The sequence below is a fragment of the Coloeus monedula genome, assembly GCF_965178545.1.
Source record: "Coloeus monedula genome assembly, chromosome: 15".
In the NCBI taxonomy this organism is placed as follows: Eukaryota; Metazoa; Chordata; class Aves; order Passeriformes; family Corvidae; genus Coloeus; species Coloeus monedula.
In genome coordinates this window covers 15037398-15061346 of record NC_138795.1, presented here as the reverse complement: position 1 = coordinate 15061346, position 23949 = coordinate 15037398, and the positions used below count along the sequence as shown (strand labels likewise).

Below are 23949 nucleotides of genomic sequence, written 5' to 3'. Positions count from 1 at the left end.
AAAATGGACATCTGCAAAGTGTTTTTTGCTTTTGTCAGTGATAAACTAGGAGACCAGAATGTTTTTTTAAGCTGGGATGCAGCAGGTGGTATTGTCATCAGTGTTGTGTGTTAAACAAAAGAAACAACCTATGTAGTTTCCCACTTGAAGTGTGGCTGGAAAACATTAGGGCAGTTGCTATTTTACTAAATTGTTAACGTTTCTGGTATTTCTGTTGTGTTGTGTAACATTTTCTGTCAGAGAAGATCCTTTTGGTACTAAACCAGAATAGAGCGTGTGGGTATGTTTTCATGGAAGAATTATTTCAGATGAAAAAATTGACAAGGATTCTGATATTTATTATATGCTCTTAATGATATTAATTGAATTTTAAGAAGGGAAACAAAAATCTCTGTGTAGTCTGTGATTTACAGAATTGAGACAGAATATTGATCTGACAGCCTGGGATTTCTGCTCTCTGAATTAGTACAGGGGACCTGAAAGGGTGCTTAGAGTTTCTGAGCTTTTAAAATAAAATACTTGTACTATTAGCGGGGTTCAAAATTTAAGTAGTTTCCTTTTGTCTCAAGGTCTCTGCCATAAAATTTGTGTGATTTCCTCTAGCATTAGAAGTATAATTTTTTTTCTGACTCTCATCAGTCCTATACAAGAAGATGGAGAAATGTGTAAAAACTAATGCGTAAATATTATTGAAAAAACCACAGACATGACAGTCGTTTCTGCTGGTTAGTGATTTTAATGTAATTACATTAAGTCTGGAATTAACAGCTCTCTGTCAGGAAACTGCAGTGGTGTTCATGAATTTGGAGCAACTCAGAAGAGGACAAATATGCAACTGCATGGAATTAAATTTGCACCAAAAGTTTGAGGAAGGAGATAAGTAATTGTTTTCAAATCGTGACAGGATTGCAGACTGAGCACTCTTTCCTTTAGGAAAATTCTGATTAGTAGGGGCTGTAAATCAGCTTTATCCTTCAGAAGGAAGAAGGCAGCTCCACGTGTGCCTGTAGCCAGTTTGGGCAACTGGCAGAGCAGTGAGTTAGGAGAGCGGCTCCGCTGGGGCTGTAAATTGAAGTCTGTGGGACTATGACAGTTCACAGTGGTGGAGGATGTGCCACCTCAGAGACTGCTGATCTCACGTTATGCATCTTCCAAGTAGTCCTTGGAGGATCCTTAGGACTGCTGCAGTCTGCTTCTGCTTACCCTGCAAGATCTGACAAGGATCACAGCCCAAGGTGGGAAGTTGGCTGGCATAAATAATATTGTCTATAGCTCCAGTTTCCTGATACAGCATTTTGGATGTGAATAGTTTACAGGGAGAGGACTTCTAAATGAGAGGACAGTGCTTTTTCAAGGGACATGTTGGGTTCTGGAAGAGGTGGGAGGTATAAGGATGAGGACCACTCAGCAGAATATGTTTTCCCACATGATGTTGGAAGAATCAGAAGATTCTGGAATTTCTATTTCTCACAGCTTTCTGGTATTTACAAATCTCTTCCTATGGATTTGAATATTGGGTGGATCAGTCTGAGGCTGGGACCCTGGAGGAGCCAGCAGACAACTGGAGCATCATTTGTATTTTCCCATCCTGTGCTAAAAATGCTGCTGTATTGTATGCTCACCCCTGTCAGGACACATCTCTTAAAAAATCATTGCTGGGAAGGAATCATGTGCGTGATGAAAGGCTTTACAGAATGTCTCTAGAGCTCATCTCTACCTGAACATGTTCCCATTCCAGAGCTCCCATTGCCTGGGAGTTGACTGCTGTGCAGCCAGAGCAGCAGGGTTAAATTCCTGCAGCTCCAGCTGGGCTGTAGTGCAGACTGTTCACTAGCAATTAGTGCCCTTTGCAGTGTTTGGCCTCCTCTGTTCTGAAATAATTGCTGTTATCATAGATGTTTTATTGCCTTCATTATGGTTAACATTTAAATATCAATGAAATAGTATTCTACTAAGTCACCTGAGCAATAGCTGTCTGCTAGAGTTATCCCTGAAATTTGTGTTTGAGGAGAACATTAATTCAACACTGATTTAGGATTCTTAGAAGGAGGGTTATATATTTCTCAATGAACTGTGGGAAACCTTTGCTTATTTGAAAATAAGCAAATATTTGAAACCTCAAATACCTGCAAAACCTGAGCCACTCTCATTTGATATCTTGTGAGCAGAAACGCTGTGTGATTGGAATAATGCTTTGTCTGTGAAATAGAAATATTTTAAGAACTTTTAAAATATTTTTGAATCATCGAGTCAGACAGTAATGGGTGACCTTTCTGCATGCAGATGAATTGCACTGGGAAACAGGGATGTGTTCTCTGCCCAGCGCAGAAGGAAGCTCACTGTCACAGCCTGTTCTGCCTAAATCCAATCTACATCCTTTAGAAATCAATAGAAAAATCTCTCTTGAATTCCTATGGCCCCTAGTGACTCCTGTAGTGCCATGTGTGACTGATTCAGACATCAGCTACGTATGTGATTTAGTTTTTGTGAGCTGACTTTACATGTGGCTTTTATTTATCACTGCATACCTATAATCTTCCATCCGAGTGCATAACTCATTTTAATGTAACAGGCAACTAAGGCAGAGGGTTGCCTCAGAATTATATTTATATATTTACAGGGAAAAAAATGGTGGTGCAATTATATATGCCATTTCTGAGCCCTGTTTGAACTTCCCAACATGTAAAGAGCAAACATACACAGACACTGAAGGCTGAGTGTGTTGATGTATATATTCATGCACTCCCAGTGGGTTTGTTCACTTTCTGAAATTGTTGTACAAGCTTGTTTTGGCTCACTGGCCACAGAAGACTTTGGTTACATCATTGGGTAAATAAGGTAATGGAGCATTGGAACTTGTATGACAGAGAGGTGCCACAGCAGGATGTGAGTTGCCACCGTGACCTTAGCAGGGATTGAGAGGCAGAGTTTCAGCCCTGCAGATGAGCACTGGTGCTCAGGGTGCTCACTGCCAGCACTGCAGCCACAGAACAGCAGAGTCCTGCAGGCTGGGAGGCACAGCTGGCAGAGTGGCTGACAGCTCTAAGAGCTGACTTCCAGCTCTCCTGCTGAAGTTGACAGTGTTTCCCTCTTCATCTTGTCCTTTAAACTTTTAGTAGACTGCCTTTGAGTCCTTGCATATTGAGAACCTGAATCCACAAACCCAGGAGTTTGTACACCCACTGAGCCCAGTACTTGGCTGTGTGTTTCCTGTCCAATTTTTAATATCTTCAAGTTTTCCAGAGGATCTGGAATGAATACTACACGTTACACTATAAGTTAACGTGCTGCGACTGGCAGCTCTTATCAGCCTGGTGTGTGAACGTGTGTGACTTGACTGATACAGATCTCTGGCAGCAGATCTCACATGCAGATTCCAGATTTTCAAAACTCTGCTTTTACTGACATAACTCTCTCTGCTCACAGATTTGGGAAGGAAGGGTAATTTTGCTCTGTTGGTGCAGCTTGCTGTCATGGGTATGTCAGCCCCCAAGCTGGCTCCAGATTGCCAGTGCATCCATCTGGTGCAGCAGTGTGCTGGAATACCAGTTCTGATCCTGCTGACAGAGTGCTTGGGTGCTGTCCTGCCAGGATGCAGCACAGCAGCAGCTGCAAAACATGCTGCCAGTGTCAGAGCTGCTCCCACCCTGCTCCTGAGTGTGCCTGTGCAGAGCCAGGGTACCCTGCAACCTCCTGGCTTTGCCAGTGTGTGTGTATGTCTTCCTGTGTACCCAAAACCCAGTCTTAATAGGGTAAAATCTAATTAGCTGTAATCTGCTGGCGTTTTAGATGATGGCTGTGCCAAGGGATTTCTAGGCAGAATTGTAAAAATGTTTTTGAATTGGCAGATGATCAAGAAAGAGAGTTAACTCCTGGAAAACTTTTCTAGAGCTTTTGATTAAATGTCTCATGTAAATACATGACATGGGAACAGCTAAATCGTTCAGGGAAGGATGACACACCATTAGGTTGCTTCAGCAGGTATTTCCTTCAGCACATACATCAACGCACAAAAGCACTGTCTTCTGCCAAAGTGACCCTGTGGAATTCTGTGCTCCAGGTAGAAAGCAGAGGTTGCTCCCTGCCCTGGTGCTCTGGACACCACATGTTTCAAATAGGCGATGGCAGGACTGGCCACGCTGGGACACAGAGTGGTCACCGGCCCTGTCCATTCTCATGACAAACTGGGCTACTTGTATTTGCAGATTTGGTGCACTTGCAGCATGGCAATTATGCCCTGTTGAAGTGCTTTCCATTTCCTGTGCCATCTTGATAAATTTTATAGCTTCTAATTTGCTGGAGAGTCATTGATATAATTAGGAGCTACACAAATGGGAGCAGTACACTCGGCTGATGGTAATCGAGTCAGTTCATTCTTCCTGAGAAGCTCTAAGGGGGTCCCTCCACTCCAGCTGCTGTGATTATTTTCTCTTCAGGCTCAGCTTTGATAGAACAGCAGCAATCCTTACGTGCCTGCGTCAGGACATGCTTTATTACAGGCTGCTCCACTCCCCATATTTTTCCTAAGGAAAGGGAGGAGAGGGAGCCCATCCGTCCATGTGTTTCCGAGGAGCAATTGGAGCTGTCTGGCCGTGTCAGTGGGCTGTGCTAACAAGCCTGTGAGAGACAACAGCTCTCTTTTGGTCACAGTGAGCCCTTTACATGCTGTGCCCAAGTCTGGTGTCCCCCCACTCAGGTTGCACCAGGTTTTTGAACAAAGAGGCAGCTGAACTGACAGGTCTGGATCTGTTCCAGTAGTTGATAAAAACTCCTCTTCTGTGCCCCTCGTTACCCAGACATGGCACACAGTGACCTCCAGCCATCCTTACGCTGCTGTTGGTTGCTTTCCCTGAGCAATATCTTTCACGGTATGTCACTAATTGTCACTGCTATTGGGGAGTGTGTCTTCTTGCTCAAAGCCAGGCACATTTATTACCAAGAATTTTAACGGGTTGTTTCTGTAAATAGTGTGTTGGTGAAGAAATGCAAATGACTGATCAATCTATTATTCTCTTCTCTCCCTTTTTTTTCTCTCCTAACAGTACCCTCAACAATAACAACATCACCCGCATTCCTGTCACCAGCTTCAATCACATGCCAAAGATCAGGACTCTGTGAGTAGGATCTTCTGATATTATAATACAATACTGAAGCTGTAAGCCAACTTTTTGGCTATTTGTCATCTGTGATAATGTCATTTCAGTCCCTCAGGCTGCCTCAGGGACCTGGGTGGCTTTAGGGCTGGGGAGCCCCTGGTGAGCCTGGGCAGGGTGAAAGGGCCCTGAGAGCCACTGTTCTGGATTTGCCCAGCATTAAGTAAGAGTCAGTTTTATCAAGATTTTGAATTTACCCGGAAAAGAAACTAGCTTTTTTTTTCCCCATGGGAAAATCCATAATGTGAAATGTGTTCCAAGCTGGAACATTATCAAGATCCTAAAAACTGTTCAGATGGATCAAATTATTGAATTTTGTAAATATCCTGTGTTTAAATCCCATTTATTCTTTTCAAATTCAAAATACTAATTTCTGAAACAAGGCATTTTTAAAGGATGGGGGAAAAGCATCTTTCCAGATACTTTCTGAAACAAAATGTCACTTATTCTGATGGATATTTTTTTAATAAAAGCTTCTCTTCTATCAAATCCATTTGGTTTTGAGCTGGATGCCATTGCACTGGAAAAGCTCTGTTCTTTAGTAGATCAAAATACAAAGACTGTGAAATTAGACTAAGCATTTGTATAATTTAGCTATAGCCTACCAAAACCATTTTCTTTAAGTAAATTATTTCTTTAAATTCCTTTAGGGAATACACGGCTTCAGGAAAAGTCACGTCTAAACAAAGCATCCCTGTTTTTCCTCCAGATTCTCAAACTCATTCAAGATGTATTTAATTTAAAAGGCAAAGAAAGGGAAATAGTAGCTAGCCTGAAAATTTTCTGTGCCACTGAAAAAATGCAATACTTCAAGGATGCTCTGCATGCATGTGTAAATCATATTAAATAAATTAACAGAACTGAAGAAAAATGGCTCTTACTTATGTCAATCTCTGCAAGATAACCTCTGACTTAAATTTACATTCTTCATTAAATGATGACATTATTAGATCTTAATGTAAGTAATTAAATGGAAATGAGATGTTTGTCTTTAAGAAGAGAATGAATAAAGAAGATAAAGGTGTAGAGTTAAGGTTTCTGGAGCTTTGCCTTTTCTTATTCAGTCACAGTGGTCCAGAAAATTTGCCTGGTTTTTCCAGATTAGCCAGTCTTGTCTGTTAGCAGAGCTCACTGCCTTCAGTGCCTTCTGCCATTTTCCTTTTAGTTTAATTTCAGAGATGGCTTAGTGTATAGCTCCCTGGAGACTTACACTGACTAATCCCCCTCTGCTGTAATTAAGGGGGGAAAAAAAGAAAAAAAAAAAGGGAAGAAAGTCATAAATAGGATTTATAAAGGGAAGCTTTTCTATTGAATTCTGAGAGACACATTTTATAGAACATGAATGCTGACCCACTCTAAAAGGATTTGCTGGAAACTTAATTTACGGTCTATGGATAAAAGGGCAACTTTGGCAAACTTGCATTTGTATTCATTCAGCTGATGTTCTGTACAGTCGGTTTCATCAATATCTAGTGACAGGTTTCAGTCTCCAAAGACTGCCAAATAACACCCCTAGCAGGTCTATATAGGAATTTGTATAAAGATACTGTTTGGGTGAAGATGTTAATATTCTCTAGGGTTTCTTGTTGGAAATGGATCATGAATGATGTCCTCACAGTTTGGTGACTCCACTGTTTTCTTAAAAAATGGTCATCAGTGTGTCCCCCTTCTCAAATAGTCTCACACTTCGATGTGGATTTTTTTGGAAGTTTTTATAGGAAATCCCTGGTCTGAATGCTCCTTAAGTGGGAACGAGCCCTTTTTCCCGTTAGCTGAGGCCCAGTGCAGTGTGGACAGTGTGTCCCTGTGTGTCTCTTTTACACTCTGATGAGATCCATTAGCAGGACATTTGGGGATGCTCCTGCTGCTCTGATGGTTCTGTGAATAAACAGCTTTTCTTCATGGCTCTCAAAACAATCTGCCCATTGTAGAATAGAGAAGAAAATATAAAAAGTATATTAACCTTGAACATGAGCACTCAGGGGAAAGGAAAAAAAGGGTAAAATGCCAGGAAGTTTGAAGCATTTAAAGCATTGAAGAATTATTTACTAAAATCAGCTCTTCTGTGCTAAGATTTTTTTAGTTAACTGTCTTTTCTGTTCTTAAGTTTCATCGATTTTTAGCCTTGATTGGAAGTGACAGGAATTAGTTTTTATTGATCTGTTTTCCTTTGCTTGAAACAGCTTTATTTATAATAAAGCATGTTCCCTCTACCTATTTGCTAAATGGTAAGTGTCCTGTTGTCTCTGCATCTGTCAGTTACTGCTGAGACAGGTAATTACGGTATTTCTTTTAATTTTTTTTATTTAAGGGTAAACTGAAAATGTGAAAAATCACTTCAGTGTTTTTTGTGTTCACAGGGAATTGGTTTATAATGCTTTTGAAGTAATGTGAAAAGTCTTCTTGAGGCTGTATTTATTAATATAATTATTAAAAATATATTCTGATAGGCTGCTTTGTTAAGATTGAGAAGGTCTCTAAATGATCTCCTCTCCAAAGCAAACCATGGAGTAGCTGCACAGAAGGATTTTAGAAGATGACGGGGATGGCTCTGCTGAGGCAGAGAGGTGGTGGTTTGCACTACTGAAACCCAGATAAATCAGTTTAGTGAGGTGAAGGAAAAAAACAGCCCAGCTCACAGAACTGGAAAACTCCCTAACCCTAAACCTTTTTTTGATATTGTGCTTTCCTCACTCAATGCCTGCATATGGCGGGTGCAGGGAATGGCATGGGATGAGCTCAGTTCCAGAGGGAAAATGCTCCAGAGTATCACTGTTGACTGCTGTGGTGGGAAGGATGAGACTCTGAGGACTTAACTGAAATGCTGCCTCTCTTAGGTTACAACAGAGTCTTACTTAGGATGATTTCTGGCTAGATGATATTTATGTATTTATTTGTTCTTCAACAAAAAGGCAGATTAATGGTCTGTAATAGCCAAACATTTTACTAGAAAGCGAACTTCCTGCAGCTTCAATTAAATAACTTCAGAATCCCTAAACTCAAGATCTTCTAGCCATCCTTGTCAAACAATTACATTTTCTAGTGCTCCCAGGAGATTAGTGTTTTCCATCTCTACAGGATAAACTCTCAGTTCCAGATTTGTGGTTTTTTAAAATTTTTTCTTTATTGTGGCTGTCCACCCCAGACGCACAAATCTGGGGACTGTCAGCCTGGGCGCCACTGCTGAGCTGAGCTGCTGCTGTGCTGTAAGGACAGCTCACAGACAGACATTCAATTTCTTTGGAGGATGGACAAGGCTAAATCTGGTGCACACCAAATGTGTGCCTGTAATATTAGTGAATAATGCTTTGTCTAACCACTTCTGACAGAATTTTTAATCTGGTTCATCGTTTCATTTGGTGCAACACTGCAAATGCATGAGTCATTACTGGAATGAAATAATTAATGTCCTGGACTTTTGTTTTGACCTAAAGTTTGGTAGCTATTTAAATGACCAGATTTTTTCCGTGAACCCATCATCATTTTGCAGATGTGATAATGGTTCTGCAAGTCCTTGGTGCCAGGCACGGAGCAGGCTGGGCAGGGAGCTGCCCATGAGTGGATCTATTATGGGCTGAAAATTCCTTGTAGGTCCTTTACACTTGTGTTAAATTACTACAGGAAAAAGAGCATTGAGGAACTAGTTCAGGCAACACAGGAACAGAAATGGTATCAATAGCCTCTGATGTTTTATTTTGCCTGTCTTTTCCCAGAATATTGAGTTGGAAGGGACCCATAAGAGTCATCAAGTCCAAGTCTTCAATGAATGGCCCATAGAGGGATCAGACCCACAACCTTGATGTTATTAACACCATGCTCCAACCAGCTGAGCTAATGTGGAGGGGTTCTCTCTCTCCCTCTCTCCACTTCTCCCCAAAGGAGGGAGAAAAGGGAAGAATCACTCATCATCCTGTTCCTCAGCCTGATCCTCATGTTTAGACAAGCCATCCTTTTAATTCACTCAGAGATATCACATTCACACAGCTCTTTCTGATATGAAATCATAAGCAAAGTGATTATGTGGAGCAATCTTAAATTTTGCATACTTTTGTCTCTAGAATGGTGGATCACCATTGAACTTAATTCTTCCAAAACATTGTTAATAATAGCACAAATTTATATCTGACCTTTGTATAATACTCCCTGGCAATGAGGACAGTCAAGCCCTGGCTCATCTGTAAGCAAGAACGTGCAGCGATCCCACGGACGCGGCAGCAGAGAGCTCGCGGTTGATCGCTCTCTTTGTGGCTTATGATTAAAAAGCCACCAGTAACCGTGGGTTTGCTGTGTCTTCTGCAGGCGGCTCCACTCCAACTTCCTGCACTGCGACTGCCACCTGGCCTGGCTGTCGGACTGGCTGCGCCAGCGCCGCACCATCGGCCAGTTCACCTTCTGCCTGGCGCCCGTCGGCCTGCGCGGCTTCCTCGTGGCTGAGGTGCAGAAGAAGGACTTTGTCTGCTCTGGTAATGGTGCCAATTACTCGTTTATCTATCAGCTCACAGTCTCATATCGCTGTTCCCATAAAAAAGCCAGAGTGGAAAATGGCTGTGCGGTGTTTGAATGCAAACAACAGCAATCCTGTTTGGTTTTGTCGTTGCTAAACTGTATGGGAGGAGATCAAATTGTTGTTTTTTTCAGCTTTGTAAGAATTATTGGATTCTAGTTAACACTTTGGTTTCAAATTACTTCTTCTACTTTAACTTTGCCAATGATATCAACATAAGAAATCAATTAAGTGTGGATAATTTGGTATTTCTCAAGGGAAGAGCTTTACAGCTGACTGGAATACAAAAGAAAGGAAATAGAAAATGCAAATCTGTTTAGTCTGTTGACAAATGATTGGACTTTAAAACATGAGGAGCAGATTTTATCCCAGGGACTGAAACAGGATTCTTAGGGAGCCAATGCACTTTGCTGTTCTACAAGTTTCCATGCTGATAAATGGGGCTGATAATACTCACAAATCATGTGTCTGTATGTTGGGCCTATTCATCAAGTCTCTGGAACTGCACTTGGCTCTTGAGTGATAGAAATACATTTTCCTAAAAGGAGAACAAAAGAAAAAAAGACAAAAAGTGGAAAAAGAAATCTCTTGAGGTGGGTCAAAAGGAAGGATGTGGTGGAGGAGAGGTATGGCAGTGTGTGTGCTGTGGAAAAAAAGATAGCAGACATAAGTTTGGACGTAGTTTTGCAACCCCAGTGGTGACACAGGGAGCGTGTTATGGAGATGATGTGAGTCTGAATCTTGATAGACTGTGAGTGTTGTGCTGTTATGTTCTTTTATCTCCCACAGCTTGTGAGCCCTAAAGCTTTATCCTATGGGTACGTGGATTGGCTGATGGAAATACAGTAAAACTGCTCATGATAGAAATGTTTTAGGAATGCCTTTTTCTGTCATTTCATTTACATGTGTCTAAGTAAGAGAAACAGATGCACTGAGAGAAGAAAGGTTTGACCCCACTTGACCATGGTTAATTAATGCCCAGCCCTAGAGGTGTGCAGAAGTGTTATGGGCATGTGGAAGATGAAGCTGTGCATAGTGCTCGTTGAGACCTGATATTTGAGAGTGCTGAGCAGCTTCTACACTGTTGTGGAGATGATACCCAGAATGTCTGATACATTATATCAAAAGTTTAACTAAAAAAGAAGTTTAGAAATGTAACAGTCTTGGGAGAGGAAGGATAAAAAGAAGTGGACAAATGAATTAAGCTATTAGCAGAAGCTAATTTTACCAAAGAGGCAACCACAGGGGTTTTTTTCTCATGAAATGAAGTTTTAGATGGAGCATGAGTTCAGCTATTTGGATTTATGATACAGTGAAGTAGAGGAAAATGAGTTGTTTAAGTCAGGAGAAGAGATAATAATTGCTGAATGAGAAATGTAATGTGAGCAGAACTCATTTAAATGTGGTTGTCTGTGCAGACTATGACTTCCAAAAGTGACAAGGTTTTTAACAGTTGCCTGTTGGACCAGGAGGATATAGGTGTTCTCTCAAGATTTGCCTGCTTTTGTAAAAAATATAAAATCATGAAAACTCGAGGAAAGAAATTTTCAGTGAGACAGTCCATCAACTGTATCCCTGTAACTCTCATTTGGGAAATGAAATGAAATGTACTGAAAAAGAAATTCATTTGGAGAGCTCATTTTAGTGGCGAATTGAGCTGGGAACTCGGCTTAGTACATGCTAGTTCGACAAAAACCTACATGGACAGCTAGTTTAAAGAGGATATAAATCTTCCCTTCTCCTCATTATAGTTCTTATACCTGATTTTACAGCATAATTTGTTAATGTGTGACTATGAAGTCAAACTAGGACAGGCAGTGAAGAGTGAACTGGACTTGTCCCTCTGCAAAGGAATTTTATAGAAGTTAAGGTTATATGAATTACTGTAACCAGCCTTGAGCTGGCAAGGAGAGCCACCTTTGCATTCCAGTTATGAAGAGCTGAAATATAAAGTGGTGAACTGCTCTATTGAAGCATAGGCTCAGAATCTTAAGCACTTGTGTTTTCATGGCAGTGGAAATATCATAACAACAAAAAAACCATCAGCTTTTCCCACTGTGAAATGGGCTTCATCAGAGCATTCCAGTTCAAAACTGGTGCTGCTGGATGCTTCAGAGGAGAAACAGTAGAATCCTAATTTGGGGAAAGAAGAAACACAACATTGAAAAACTGACTTCCCTTTATTCTTTGAGCCCTTTGCAAAAATAGTGATGTTTTATAATTTTATGACAAATGTTCCTTTGAAAACAGATTTTGAATGCTACATACCAAGTTGGAAAAGAACTGAAACAATGACAGAGAAGTGCCATAAACAGAACCCAAATTTCTGGATTCCCTCTAGACATGTCCTGTACCGTGGTGTTTATAAGCATTAGGTGCAAAGTCTCTCCAGATAACGTTGCTGAAGTCAGAGTTATGTGTTATGGGTATATCTAGGAGTATATCTAGGTAAACTGAGTCGTGCCTGTCAGTCTTTCAAAAATGTTGTTGAGCTTGTTCATACAAATTATAAAAAAGCCGATTCAAATGGAGGTTGTAGGTCACCTGTGAGCAGTGGAGAAGCTATTCCAGGTTTCCCTTGTTTGAGCATTTGGCTCAGAGCTGGAGGTGAAGGTGCAGGATTCAACAGAGCACAGTTGCCTGGAGATAGGTTTGGAAATACGTCTGGTTGGAGCTGTGTTACTGAGGAGAAGGGGAAAGGTCAGGACAGAACTGAGGGGAGCTGGGACTGCACCACTGGAGGAGAGTGCCAGGTACTGCTGGTCACCCATCAGGGCCTTCTGGCTGGCTCCTTCAGCAAGCTGTCCCCTCCTCGTAGGAGAGTCTCTCCTCCAGAGCCACCCCTGATGGAGCAGCCTGCCTGGGCCTTTGCCTTCGAGGCCATCTGTTCCTGGAGAAATCTCCAAACAGACTCTTCCTCCTGAGCAGTTGGTTATGGAGCTCTGGGATGCCTTTGGTGAGACAGTTTCCTACAAGGTAGCACGTGTAGAAGGGCAAATTTTGTGGCACCAGAGGATGAGCCCCTTCTTGATGTGCTGCACAAAGATATCTGGGGGTATTTCACAGGGATAAGGGGTGTGTTTCACATGGGTGGGGGTGTATTTCACAAGGATAAGGGTTGTATTTCACATGGATATCTGGGTGTATTTCACATGGATAAGGGGTGTATTTCACATGGATATCTGGGTGTATTTCACATGGATAGGGGTGTATTTCACATAGGTAGCAGGATGTATTTCTCCTCTGTCCACCACAGCTTTGCCATTCACTGCCAAGCTGCTGTGATGAGAAAACAGTGCACTAACCAAAGACAGTGTCAGTTGAAATACTACCTGTATCCTGGTCTTTGGGAGACGTTTATTTTTATATTCCCTTAGGTAGCAGAGAAGCATCTGGGGGTGCTGGCTTATGCTCAGTACCTCTTAGAGCCTTCCAGTCTTTGCCTGGATCACACCCAGCTTCCTTCCTATGCTCAGATGTTTCACTGTTGGACTGGATTCTCCTTTTCTGTCTGTCTCTCTCAAACATATTCTCTCCCTCTCTCTGCCTATTTGTCTGTCTCTTGTCCTCCTCTGACCTCCTTATGATAGTAATTTTATTTCATTTTCCTCTCATATAAGTTTTATTATGGCTCTTTGATTTTTTCTTCTACCCTTTCCTTACTTATTGAAGTTGAAATTAGTTTACATATTGATCAGTTAATGTCAAGTTCTAGTATCTTTTCTCACTTGCAACAGCACAGCTATGAAGCTTTGCAAACAAAGCACTGGGTTCATCAAGTTATGCCATCAGCAGCACCTTGGTCTTTTCAGGGCTCTCTGTGCAGAACCCCCTGACCCCGTTTGGATTTTTTTTGCAGTGATGAATCATTCTGGTTTTCCTAAGTATATACATGAGAGGATACCTGTGCATCTAAACAGGAGCATTGTGTCTCGTACCGTGATCTGTAGCATACTGCAGCTGCTGTCCAGATTTATTCTAGATTTGGCCAGTAGTTTGATGTGTTCTACAGTGGACATCATTTGCACTGGAGTATGAAGATTGAGTAAGACTTCTTAGGCTAGACCAGAGACTGATATTTCTAAGAGTTGATGAAATGTCTAAGTCTAAAATGTGTGATTTGTAGTACTTTTCCAAGATAGCTTTCTTTAATAATGAAACATGCATTGTAGAGAGGGAAGGTGGATCCACACAATGTTCTCTTTTTATATTAGAAACCATTTTCTTTCATTCTTGACCCTTAGTTCCCATTCTGAGAGTCGCAAAGAATGTGAAGAAAATCAAGATGCATAATTTGGACTATATAAGTTAAAATTCAGTCTGAAATTAACTAGAGAGAAATTATTACCATAGCCAAGTGTTTTCTAGCTAAGTAAACTGATACTGATTTTGAGAAAACATTGGATTGATCCAAATCTTGGTTGAAGATCTAGTGTGGTGAGACTGCAGCTGAGGTATAATAAAGTGGAAAAATAAGTTAGGTTCCTGCTGCTTCATGCAGACTGGAAGCCCTAATAAGGAAGCAGATTTATTTGTTTGGGTGAGGTCAAACAGTCTTCAAACATAGCTGTTACTCTGGCCAGACCACGGAACTCAGGCGATTGTCATTGCTCCTAATAACTTCATAGCACGTTGCTGAGGAGACAACCAACAATGAGTAGCTAATAAAACAGCACTCTTCAGGCTTAGCATCTTAATGAAAGCATTCAGGAGATGCCAAAGGGAACGTGCGTGGGGAGGGGAACTCCCCCCGTCTGCTCCTGTTTAAAACACCCTGCGGCCGTGTGTGTGCACAGGCAGCAGTGGGGCAGGAGGATACAGCAGTGGGGCAGGAGAATACAGCAGTGGGGCAGGAGGATACAGCAGTGGGGCAGGAGGATACAGCAGTGGGGCAGGAGGATACAGCAGTGGGGCAGGAGGATACAGCAGTGGGGCAGGAGGATACAGCAGTGGGGCAGGAGGATACAGCAGTGGGACGCGGGACTGGGGCTCCTGGAAGCTCAAAGAGGGGCAAGGAGTGTTTGCTGATGCTGCAGGTTTGGCTGGTACCGGGCAGTGGCTCCTGCGGAGGGTTCCTCTCCCTGCAGTCCATCCCCCGTTCATGCAGATGAGCTGCTAATGGCCCTCGTTTTTAAAGAGCTGGATAAGCAAACTGGGAGCAGGAGGAGACCTTTTCCTGTGTGTGTGAATGGTCATTTTGTGCCTTGTGGGACATCCTCATTGTACAGCTGCTTCATTGCTTTTAGAAGGGAGCTTAACCACTTCATCTAACTGTGACCCCTTTCCAAAACAGTGACCTGTGAGTCACCTTAGATGGGGCAACTCTTTTCTCACTGTTCTTGCTTTTTGTGACCATCCACAGACCCAGTAAGTGCTCTTAAAATGGAATCTAGGCAAGCTTTAAAGTGTGTATGACTTATAAAGCCTTTTGGTAAAAATTGCAGTTTAAATTTGATCTTGGGGAATTTTTGTGAAACGCTGAATGGAATTTTTATGTCCTGTTACAGTTTGCTACCACAAACTAACATTTACATTTAGTCTGAAGAAACATTTCAATACTGTGTGTTTGTTAGCTGCTCCTCAAATGAAATTGTATAGGAAATTTGGAGAGATACTAATCACTATTTATCAGTTTGTTTGTTTTCAGTTCCCATTAAGTTTCTTATTACAAATCTAAATTTACTCTTGTGCTAGCAGTGATGATGTTTCATACTGTAGGAATTTACTTCTTGACTTGCTTAGTATGTAAGATGCCACATATGGTGTTTTTCATTCGGGGGACCACCTTGTGAATCTGAAGGATAAATATGTATTTATTACAGCACTTAATATTTCCTTAAAGACCAAAGCTGAAAATTGGCTTTTAATTACAGTAAATTTAGTTTTATTACTGAAAATGATGTCTTACCTTTCAGTATAATTAGCCTTTTTTTCTGGAACTCTCTTTTCCCCAGAGCAGTATGTACAGCACTTTAATGCTTATTTAATGATGGCAGGTTAGGGTATAATTATTCAGCCATTGAGCTTTTGAACTGTTGCTCTAAAAATAATAACATGATTAGTTTTTATGTTAATGTCCAAAGCTAGTGGTTTGTTTTGTTACTACTTGTGTTGCTAGTATTTTGGTAGAGAAAAAAAAATGCTTCATGGCAGTACCACAGCTGTGCTTGGAGCTGTTTCACAGAGAGCAGTTGTGGTAAATACAGAGGAACAGGGCTGACTTTGAGAATGTGGACAAGCCTTTGCATGGAATCTGTGGACTTTTTCTGTTTAATACATGTATGTGATTGGCAACTCATTTATGAATACACAGTTAGTAAGAGTAATGAAAGTAAGCACAGAGCTGCTTATAAAATAACTGCAGAATTCCAGAAGTTAATAGGGGACAATTGCAAAGTTGCATATAAGTCAACACCAGGTTTGTGTGAATTTCTGCTTTATTGATAATGAAATCAGTGATTTTATATAGTGGCATTACACCTGTGGTGGGTTGGCTGCTCACACTCCCCCTCCTCACAGCGCTGGGGTGAAACCAGGATCTGCTCCAGCATCTCTTTCCCCATCTCATTCTCTGACTTTGCTCCTCCCAGGGCTGTTTCTCACAGCGTTTTCCTGGCTCCCTGCTGCTTGGCACCTCTCTGCCCTTTCTCAGGTGCACTCTGACAGAGGCACCAGGAGATGCATGGGCAGGCTCAGCTGTGGAGCCCAATGGAAGCAGCCAGAACTGCCCTGGCCTCTTCTCACAGCAGCTTCCCTGGCAGAGCTGGGCACCAACACCCCACAGCGAAACTGAAGGGATCTCCTGGCTCATTGAATTTACCCCTTGGAATGGCAGACAAACATGTTTAGCTCCAAAGATCTGTAAGAATTTTATTCTATAATTTCCAGATGCCTTAAAGAGCTTGAATATACCAGGGGCCTCTTGCAAAAGACAAGAGGCAGCTACCCCAGGCTGTCCCAGGAAAGGTCTTTATTTTCCCTGCCTTCCTTAGCATGTTCCAAATGCCAAGGAATCTGCCCCATGGAATCCTAAGGCAGCCCAGGGAAGAGGATGGTGCCTCACTCTTCAGTTCTTGCCCACTGACCTGGAAAAAAGCATTTCCTCACTCCAGATCTGTCCATGGGGAAGCTCATGACCAGACTGGAGCCCTTGGATGTCATTATGAGGAGACATGTCCCACTGTGCCTGCCATTTCTGAATAGCTCTGTCAATCTGTAATGCTTCTGACTGAAGGGAATCCCATCCTCCTCCTCCTGAAGAGAGCAGCTTTTGTGCTGAGGCAGGGACAGCCCCGTGCTTGGTGCAGCAGGATGCAGATAAGGGCAGAAGCGAAGAAAAACGTGCACGCAGACAAAATCATGTAGTATTTAAAACTCCTTTTCAAATAGCAGTAAATCAAAGCCCAAGGACTGAGTAATCTTAAACTCTTTCTATTCCTTCCATAACTTTATCAAACTTCATGGAACAGTCCATGGTGGATCACCTGTTTAGAACTATGATCCCTTCACAGGCTTACAATTGATCATGGCCATTATCTATCTTTTAACCTTGTACAGGTGGCATCTTTCCACTTAAATGATTTATGTTCCTCTTCATTTTTATGCTTGAATATATTTATAAGTTCGCTGTATTATTTCTGGACCTATTTTTAAATGTCACTTCACATGCACCTTCAAGAGTGCTGATACAAATTGTGGAATTGGCATTAATGAGATGACTGTGCATGGACATCGTTTGAGCTGCAGAAGCACTCCATCTTTTAAGACTCTCTGTTAGAATTTTTTTAGTCCTTGGAAGAGCAGGCAGTGTCCAAACCCAGAGAACCAAATGCACACTAGCAGCCTTGCTTCTGGTGCAGTAGTTGGAAAGTTAAGTTCTATCTGCTTTAAGGTGAACATGCCTGTGTTGGCAGGGCTGGAGAAGGACCTTGAAAGAAAGGCTCAGAGTGGGCACAGGGCATAAGAGATAATCTGGCCTCCTTTGGAAGGCTTAGGTGGAATAAATTTCCCTGAGAGAAAAACACTTTATCATAGTTTTATAGACTTCAGTTGTCTCACAGTTTCTGTTTTATTAATCCTTCCAAAGAACAAATTCACCCATTCAACCTCGGTTGTTATGGTTGAGGCTGCTTCTTTGTTCTACTTTGTTCATTTTTCTTAGTAGTATTCCATATAATTGTGGTGCTATTATTTTTAATTCAATAATTGCAATATTAGTGCTTCTAGGATAAGACAGTGTGAAGTAAGGTCTGATTTTCAGTGATGTTGTTTTACTGATAGGTTTTGAAACATGCTCAGTAGGATTTTGTAGAATAAAGTAGACTTCATTCATTAAGCCAGACCTTCCTTTTGGTGTAGATGGGTGTTTCTAGTTTTATTCCTTGATATTTATTTGTAAACTGATTAGTGTTGACTTTTGCCTACAGAACTGTTGTGCTTATGTGCCATGAATTTTTAATAGATAAATTTACTGTTTGGGAACGTTCAGCAAAGCAGAAAAGAGAACTTGAATCAAATAATGAATATTCATGACTGGCAAGTTTTTGCATACCATGAACTCAATGGTATTAACATCAATTAGGGGCTCAAGTTACTAATCAGAAATCTTAAAGCTGTTCTCAGCAAATAGCTGTTGAACAACCATAGATGGAAATACTTGCTCAAACCATTTGCTGCACATTTTTGTAGGATCAACAAATTCATAAAATTTTGTCCATTACTGGAATATTTGCCCTCAATAAGAAATGGTAACTTTGCATTTGGTCAGTTGTGGTTCCTTTGCCCATATCTCTCTGTGGGACTCTGTGCTCAAATGTCCCTTTAAACTGGGATGCAGACATCAGTCAGGAGCAACACATCTGCTTTAGGTGTTTTAGAATAAATTAGTTCATATCATAACTTAGAATAAATTAGCTCATATAACACTGGGAATCTAGTGCAAACTATGACTCATGGAGTAGTAATTGATTTCAGATATTCCAGCATTGTCAGAACTTACAATGGGTTGTTTAATTACACCCCAAAAGGTCATACTATATCTATGGATCTGCAATACTTGTAGTGTTTTGTTTATTGATCAATAATTTCATGTCTGATATACTTTAAATGATGTAAAGTCAGCACAGGTTTTTAACCAGGAAGTCCTGTCAGATTTATCTTAAAACCCATTAACATGTTTTACAAATAACTAACGTTTTGCTGGTGGAAAGGAGCTGCTGCAGAGGTGATTGGATAGGTGAGGAGATAATAAAGCACACTGCTTAGTGTGCTGTAATTGGGTGTCAGTGCAAATGAGATTATTTAGTTTATTTAGTAACTGCAAAATTTATTTTAGGTGCCTGGGACATTTAAACTGTTCATTTATACACCATAATAATTCTATTCTAGTTGTAATATTAGTCTGTTTGCTGCTTTTAAAAGAGAGCCAATGAGAGACTTATTTGAAAAAAAGCATTTGATTTCTTTGTAAACTTCTGGGTCCTGAGTCTCCCCTCTCTTTCCTCTTTTCTTCTAACACATAGTCTAAGACTGTAAATTAAAGCGGTGCCTACAATAATTATTGACACTGTTGTTCCACTGCATAGGGCAAAAAATGCATAGTAATTTTTATTAACCATGCTCCTATCCTGGCTTCCACATTTTGTTAGTGTTTTTCTTTCAGCAAAATGTATGACTGAGTTGATGATTTTTATCTCAGAGAAAAATATAATTAACATGATGAACTAGGGCTGCTGTGTATTATAAAAGATCTGAAATGGTGAAATGACAGATTGTGAGAACAACTTCAGAAGGGGAATAATATAAATGCAGCTGATTTGTCCGTGGTCATTTCCTTTTGCTGCATCCACGCCGTAAGGAGTTTACTGCACTTGTGAAGGACACAAAGAGAAATCTTGAAATATTTCTGCCTTTCCCATGTCTTTTCTTTTGAAGAAGTATTGTCAGCAAAAGGAAAATTCATTTTTATGTTTCAAATATCCTTCTTTAGAGGCTGTGTTGCGTCAGGGCCCTTGATCATTTGTATGCCTATACTCTGCAAACCTATGAAAGTCATACCCAAATTTTAATAACTTTATATTCCATAGCCTACTTAGACTTGTTTTCTTGACCAGTCTTTAACAGCTCTCCACAACAATACAAACATTAAACTAATTAAATTCCCTTGGATTTTTTGGTGTTTTAATTCTATAGATCTGCTAACAATAGATCCTCATTGAAGTGGGGCCATTAATTCCAAATCAGATTTGAAATTCTGTTTCTAATGTTATTCAAGAAACATTTACCTTAACAGATGATTGTTTGTGTGAGAGCTGATGGAATATGTGCCAGATGCCTGTTGAGTGTGCATGTGCAATACAGTATTTTGTTCTTTGCCAAGGAAACACATAAGCAAAAGCATTTCACTACAGTAATAGCAATTTATACACAAAGTCTTTTTATCATTAAAGTTCTCAGAAATCTACAGTCTAGATCTCCTTTTGCTCATGAAGAAGAAAGAAGTGTGCTCGTGGTGGTTGGGGATGTGGTTTAGTGCTGGAAGTGCTGGGTTTATGGCTGGACTCAGTGCTCTTAGAGGTCTTTTCCAGCCTTATTGATTCTCTGATTCTACTGCTGCTGCCCGCTTTTTGTTCCACAAAGATTTGTTTCTGTTTTTTCTCTCTTTTCAGACTGCTTTATCCAATCCCCCCTTGCATGCCCTGTCTTTCACAGCACTCTGCAGTGCTGTGTCACACAAACTGGGGAGGTGCTGAGCTGAGCTCCACTAAACCTTCTGCTGTTGATTTAGATACAGTGGTGTCAGCAATGACTCTTAGAGCTCCAACTGGCAATACATCAGCTTTTTTCATGCTGTGCCCTAACAAAAAGGGAGTGTATTACTGCTTCTCCAACCCCCAGTGATATGTTGTGGTGCTATAACTGTGCAAAATGCATTTTTCCCCTGCTACAAAGCCTCTTCAGAAAGCACATCAGACGTGGAGATGAAAACGGTTGTATGAAAGATTTGGCCTTGTTGCCAACTTCTTACCTCCCAGAGAACAAATTTTTCTGAATTTTCTTCCTAATTTGATAATTTCTTCCTATCCCTAAAAGCTTGCAATAGCTCGTTTGCACTTGCTTGTCCTTCATTTTGCTTATGGCCATTGTACCACAAGGTAGGCAGACAAAGAGAAAAGGTAAAACTTAGTGATCAGGTCCAAGAACAAACCTCTTGTTGTCACACATACACAACAGAGGACTGTGTGCATTTTGAGGCAATATAAACTACTTTTGGAACTAGTCACAGTTAAAATCAGAAACCTGAGACTCTGTGAAAGACAAAGCTGGCAGTGCTGCTGTGCAGCATGTCTGTCAATTATGCAGGAATTCTATTAATTGACAACGGTGGCATGTGTGCCCTGCATTTCTATGGCCAGAAAGCAAACCCAAGAGAGCTGCTTGTCCTGCCTGTTATACATGTACATGTTTAATTAGTGAAATTGTTTTTTCTTGTTTAGTTCAAATAGCTACCCCTTAACTACTGTATGAAATGCATGGTCACGTGTTCAGACTGTGTTAAGACAATAATAATATCTTGCAACTGGAACAAGTCAAAGTTCAGGTTGCCTGATAAATATGAATTTGTTTCCTTGGACCATGTGCATATGGATTTAGATTTTAATTACATTGTTGAATTCTTTTTACAGTAGTTTTTAGCCCAGATGATTCTTCAGGGTGACACTAAAATAGTCTCTGTCTTGAGATGAAAGACTGTTGATGGAAAACTCCTTACCTGCAGCTGTCAAGGTGGTTGGAAAGTGGACTGTAAATGAGACAGGGTATTTTAGCAAAGAGAAAGAATCATTAGGATCATCTCATGATGAAAGCAGCTGCCCACTCTCATAAAGAATGTATTTGACTCCTGCCCATGCCACAAATTTCCTAAGAGATCCTTTCATTTCCAGACAGTCACTACCTCTTAAAATCTAATTTCTGGATGCCTGGATTGGAGCTCTGAGGTCTGGTCTGCCAACTCACAGCTCTGATTAACATCAATGAAAGCTATGTTTAAAACACAGAGCTGTGAAACCCACAGTTTTCTTCTGGTGTCCTGACAAAAAGTCAGGTGATGACCCAATAAAAATATTTCAAATCCAGTATTTGAATTTGGCAATGTTTTGCCCACAGTTGAAATGGTGATCTTATCCTGAAACTAGGCATTGTATTTTAATATAAGGCAGTTCTGTCAGCCCTGGGTACAAAATAATATTTAAATGACAGTGTGCTTGAACTTAAGGAAACTCAGACAAATTGAAAATAATTCTCATCAGAATGCAACACCTTTCTCACAGAAGGAATGATTTCACAGGAATTGTGTTTTGCTTTCCAGGAGGGCTCCCTCTGCAAGTGTAAAGTCACCTGCAGAAGTTTTCAGCTGATGTCCTTTGAAACTATATCTGCCTTTGAAAATAATGACACTTAGAGATGCCACAGAAGTCTCTCCAATATTGACTTTTCTGTGCTGTTTACAAGGCTGTGAAAGCAGGGACCTGTAGCTTTCTATATAAGCTCACACAGCTGTGTAGAGTTAAGGGCCAAGCCGAGCAGGTATGGAGTCATTAATCAAGAGAGGAAATTTAAAGGAATGTTGCATTTTTATCACATTTTTAATTGTCCCAATGTACATTGGATTGCAAGTTGATGCTTTTTTTTTTGTCACCTGTAGTTAGAATTCATGAAAGTATCTGTCATGGTCTTTTCCAAGACAAACCCAAGAATGTACAGCTTTGTGTATGGTTTTTCCAAGTTTTTGTATGTATTTGTATTTTGACAACTACAATGTTTTTATTTTTCCACCTTTTGGGTGGCCAATCTTTTACGATTTTCACTTCTTACCTGCACAAGCCTTCACACATGAAGATACTCGAGGCTTCTTGTGTTTCATGTACTTTGGAAATACGACTCACTATAAATAAACCAATAACTGCTACATCTTGATAACCTCAATTAGCATAGCAAACCCATTTTACCTATGGCTAAATGTATGCATATATCAAAACTTGAAATGTAGGAATCATAACCATTTGAGTAAAATTGACATAATTGCTACAGTTTCAAAAAAATGTAATGACACATAATTGAGCCTGAATCTAATGAATTGACTAGAATTTGTGTAGAGCAATGTCCTCATGCTACACCTTTGCTCTGTGAGTAGCTTTGTTTCTTTGTGTCTAGCTTAAGCAAGGGTTTGAAGGTTTGAACTCACGTTTTTCTAAATTCTTTTTATGTTTCTATTAACTGCATTGTCTAATCTTGAAAAAACTAGTTTTATATTCCCAGTCTTCACGCCGTAACAGTTTACCTCATTTCAAAAACATAAGTCATCGCTGCTGACAGTCTCTCAATGTGTAAAAGTACTCAAAAAGTGTTTGTGTAGTGGAAACTTCTAGGCAGAGATAACTTTTGGAAATACTACTTGAGCCTAAAGCTTAATTTAAAAATCTTTGAATGAATTGATATGGGTGATCATGAAGGAGGCCAGGGAAGTGTTCATGAGGGAAGGAGATTGATAGAGTGGAGACTGAGGAGGAATAAGAACACAGTAATCTTTTACATGTTTTCTCTGCAGTTGATTTGTAGAATATTATATTCACTTGCAAATAAATTATTACTTTATATAGTAAGAGGATCTGCAAAATTCAGAGCCTGATGTATTCTGTTGTTAAAATCTCAGCCAATCATTTTTTAAAACCATTTAATGTGTTCCTTGTGTCTCAGGTTCCCAGTCCGAGCCCCCGTCGTGCAGCGCCAGTTCCATCACTTGCCCTTCTGCCTGCACCTGCAGCAACAACGTCGTGGATTGTCGGGGAAGGGGCTTAACAGAGATCCCAGCCAACCTCCCAGAGGACATTTGGGAAATGTAAGTGCCAGTCTAATGCACAAATCTTTTCCATGTCTCTCCATTTTTTATTCCATCACGGCCCCCTGTATGGAAGAAAGGCAGGTGTTTTAAAAACTGTTCTAGGTAGTTATTCAGGTGTATTGTAGTTGTCCTCTTTGATTTGTTCTTGTGCTCTAAGGGCTCAAACAATTTTTAAATGTAAATTAAGATAGTTTGATACTGCCCTACCTGAAAGCAAGATAAAGTTCCTGGTGCCTTAAGTTCAGATTGTGTTTACATTTCACAAATGGAATTGCAGTTCTGTACTCAGTAAATGAAAACACACAATCCTCTTTTATTTCTAGTCAGTGATTTCCCCATGAGATGGAGGGACATCTTTTTACCTTGGCAGGATGCATTTATAATGAATCAGA

General features: G+C 40.6%; 1 protein-coding gene across 1 annotated transcript in view; it reads left to right on the top strand.

Moving 5' to 3' along the window:
* Nucleotides 1-23949, top strand: part of SLIT3 (slit guidance ligand 3) — a gene marked incomplete at both ends in the record, with an annotated part of 466119 nt that overhangs the window by 279062 nt on the left and 163108 nt on the right. Inside the window, 3 exons of the mRNA XM_082291121.1 lie at nucleotides 5043-5114; nucleotides 9453-9616; nucleotides 23413-23554. Of these exons, the coding sequence (XP_082147247.1) occupies nucleotides 5043-5114; nucleotides 9453-9616; nucleotides 23413-23554 (378 nt within the window). The remainder of the gene's footprint in view (nucleotides 1-5042; nucleotides 5115-9452; nucleotides 9617-23412; nucleotides 23555-23949) is intronic.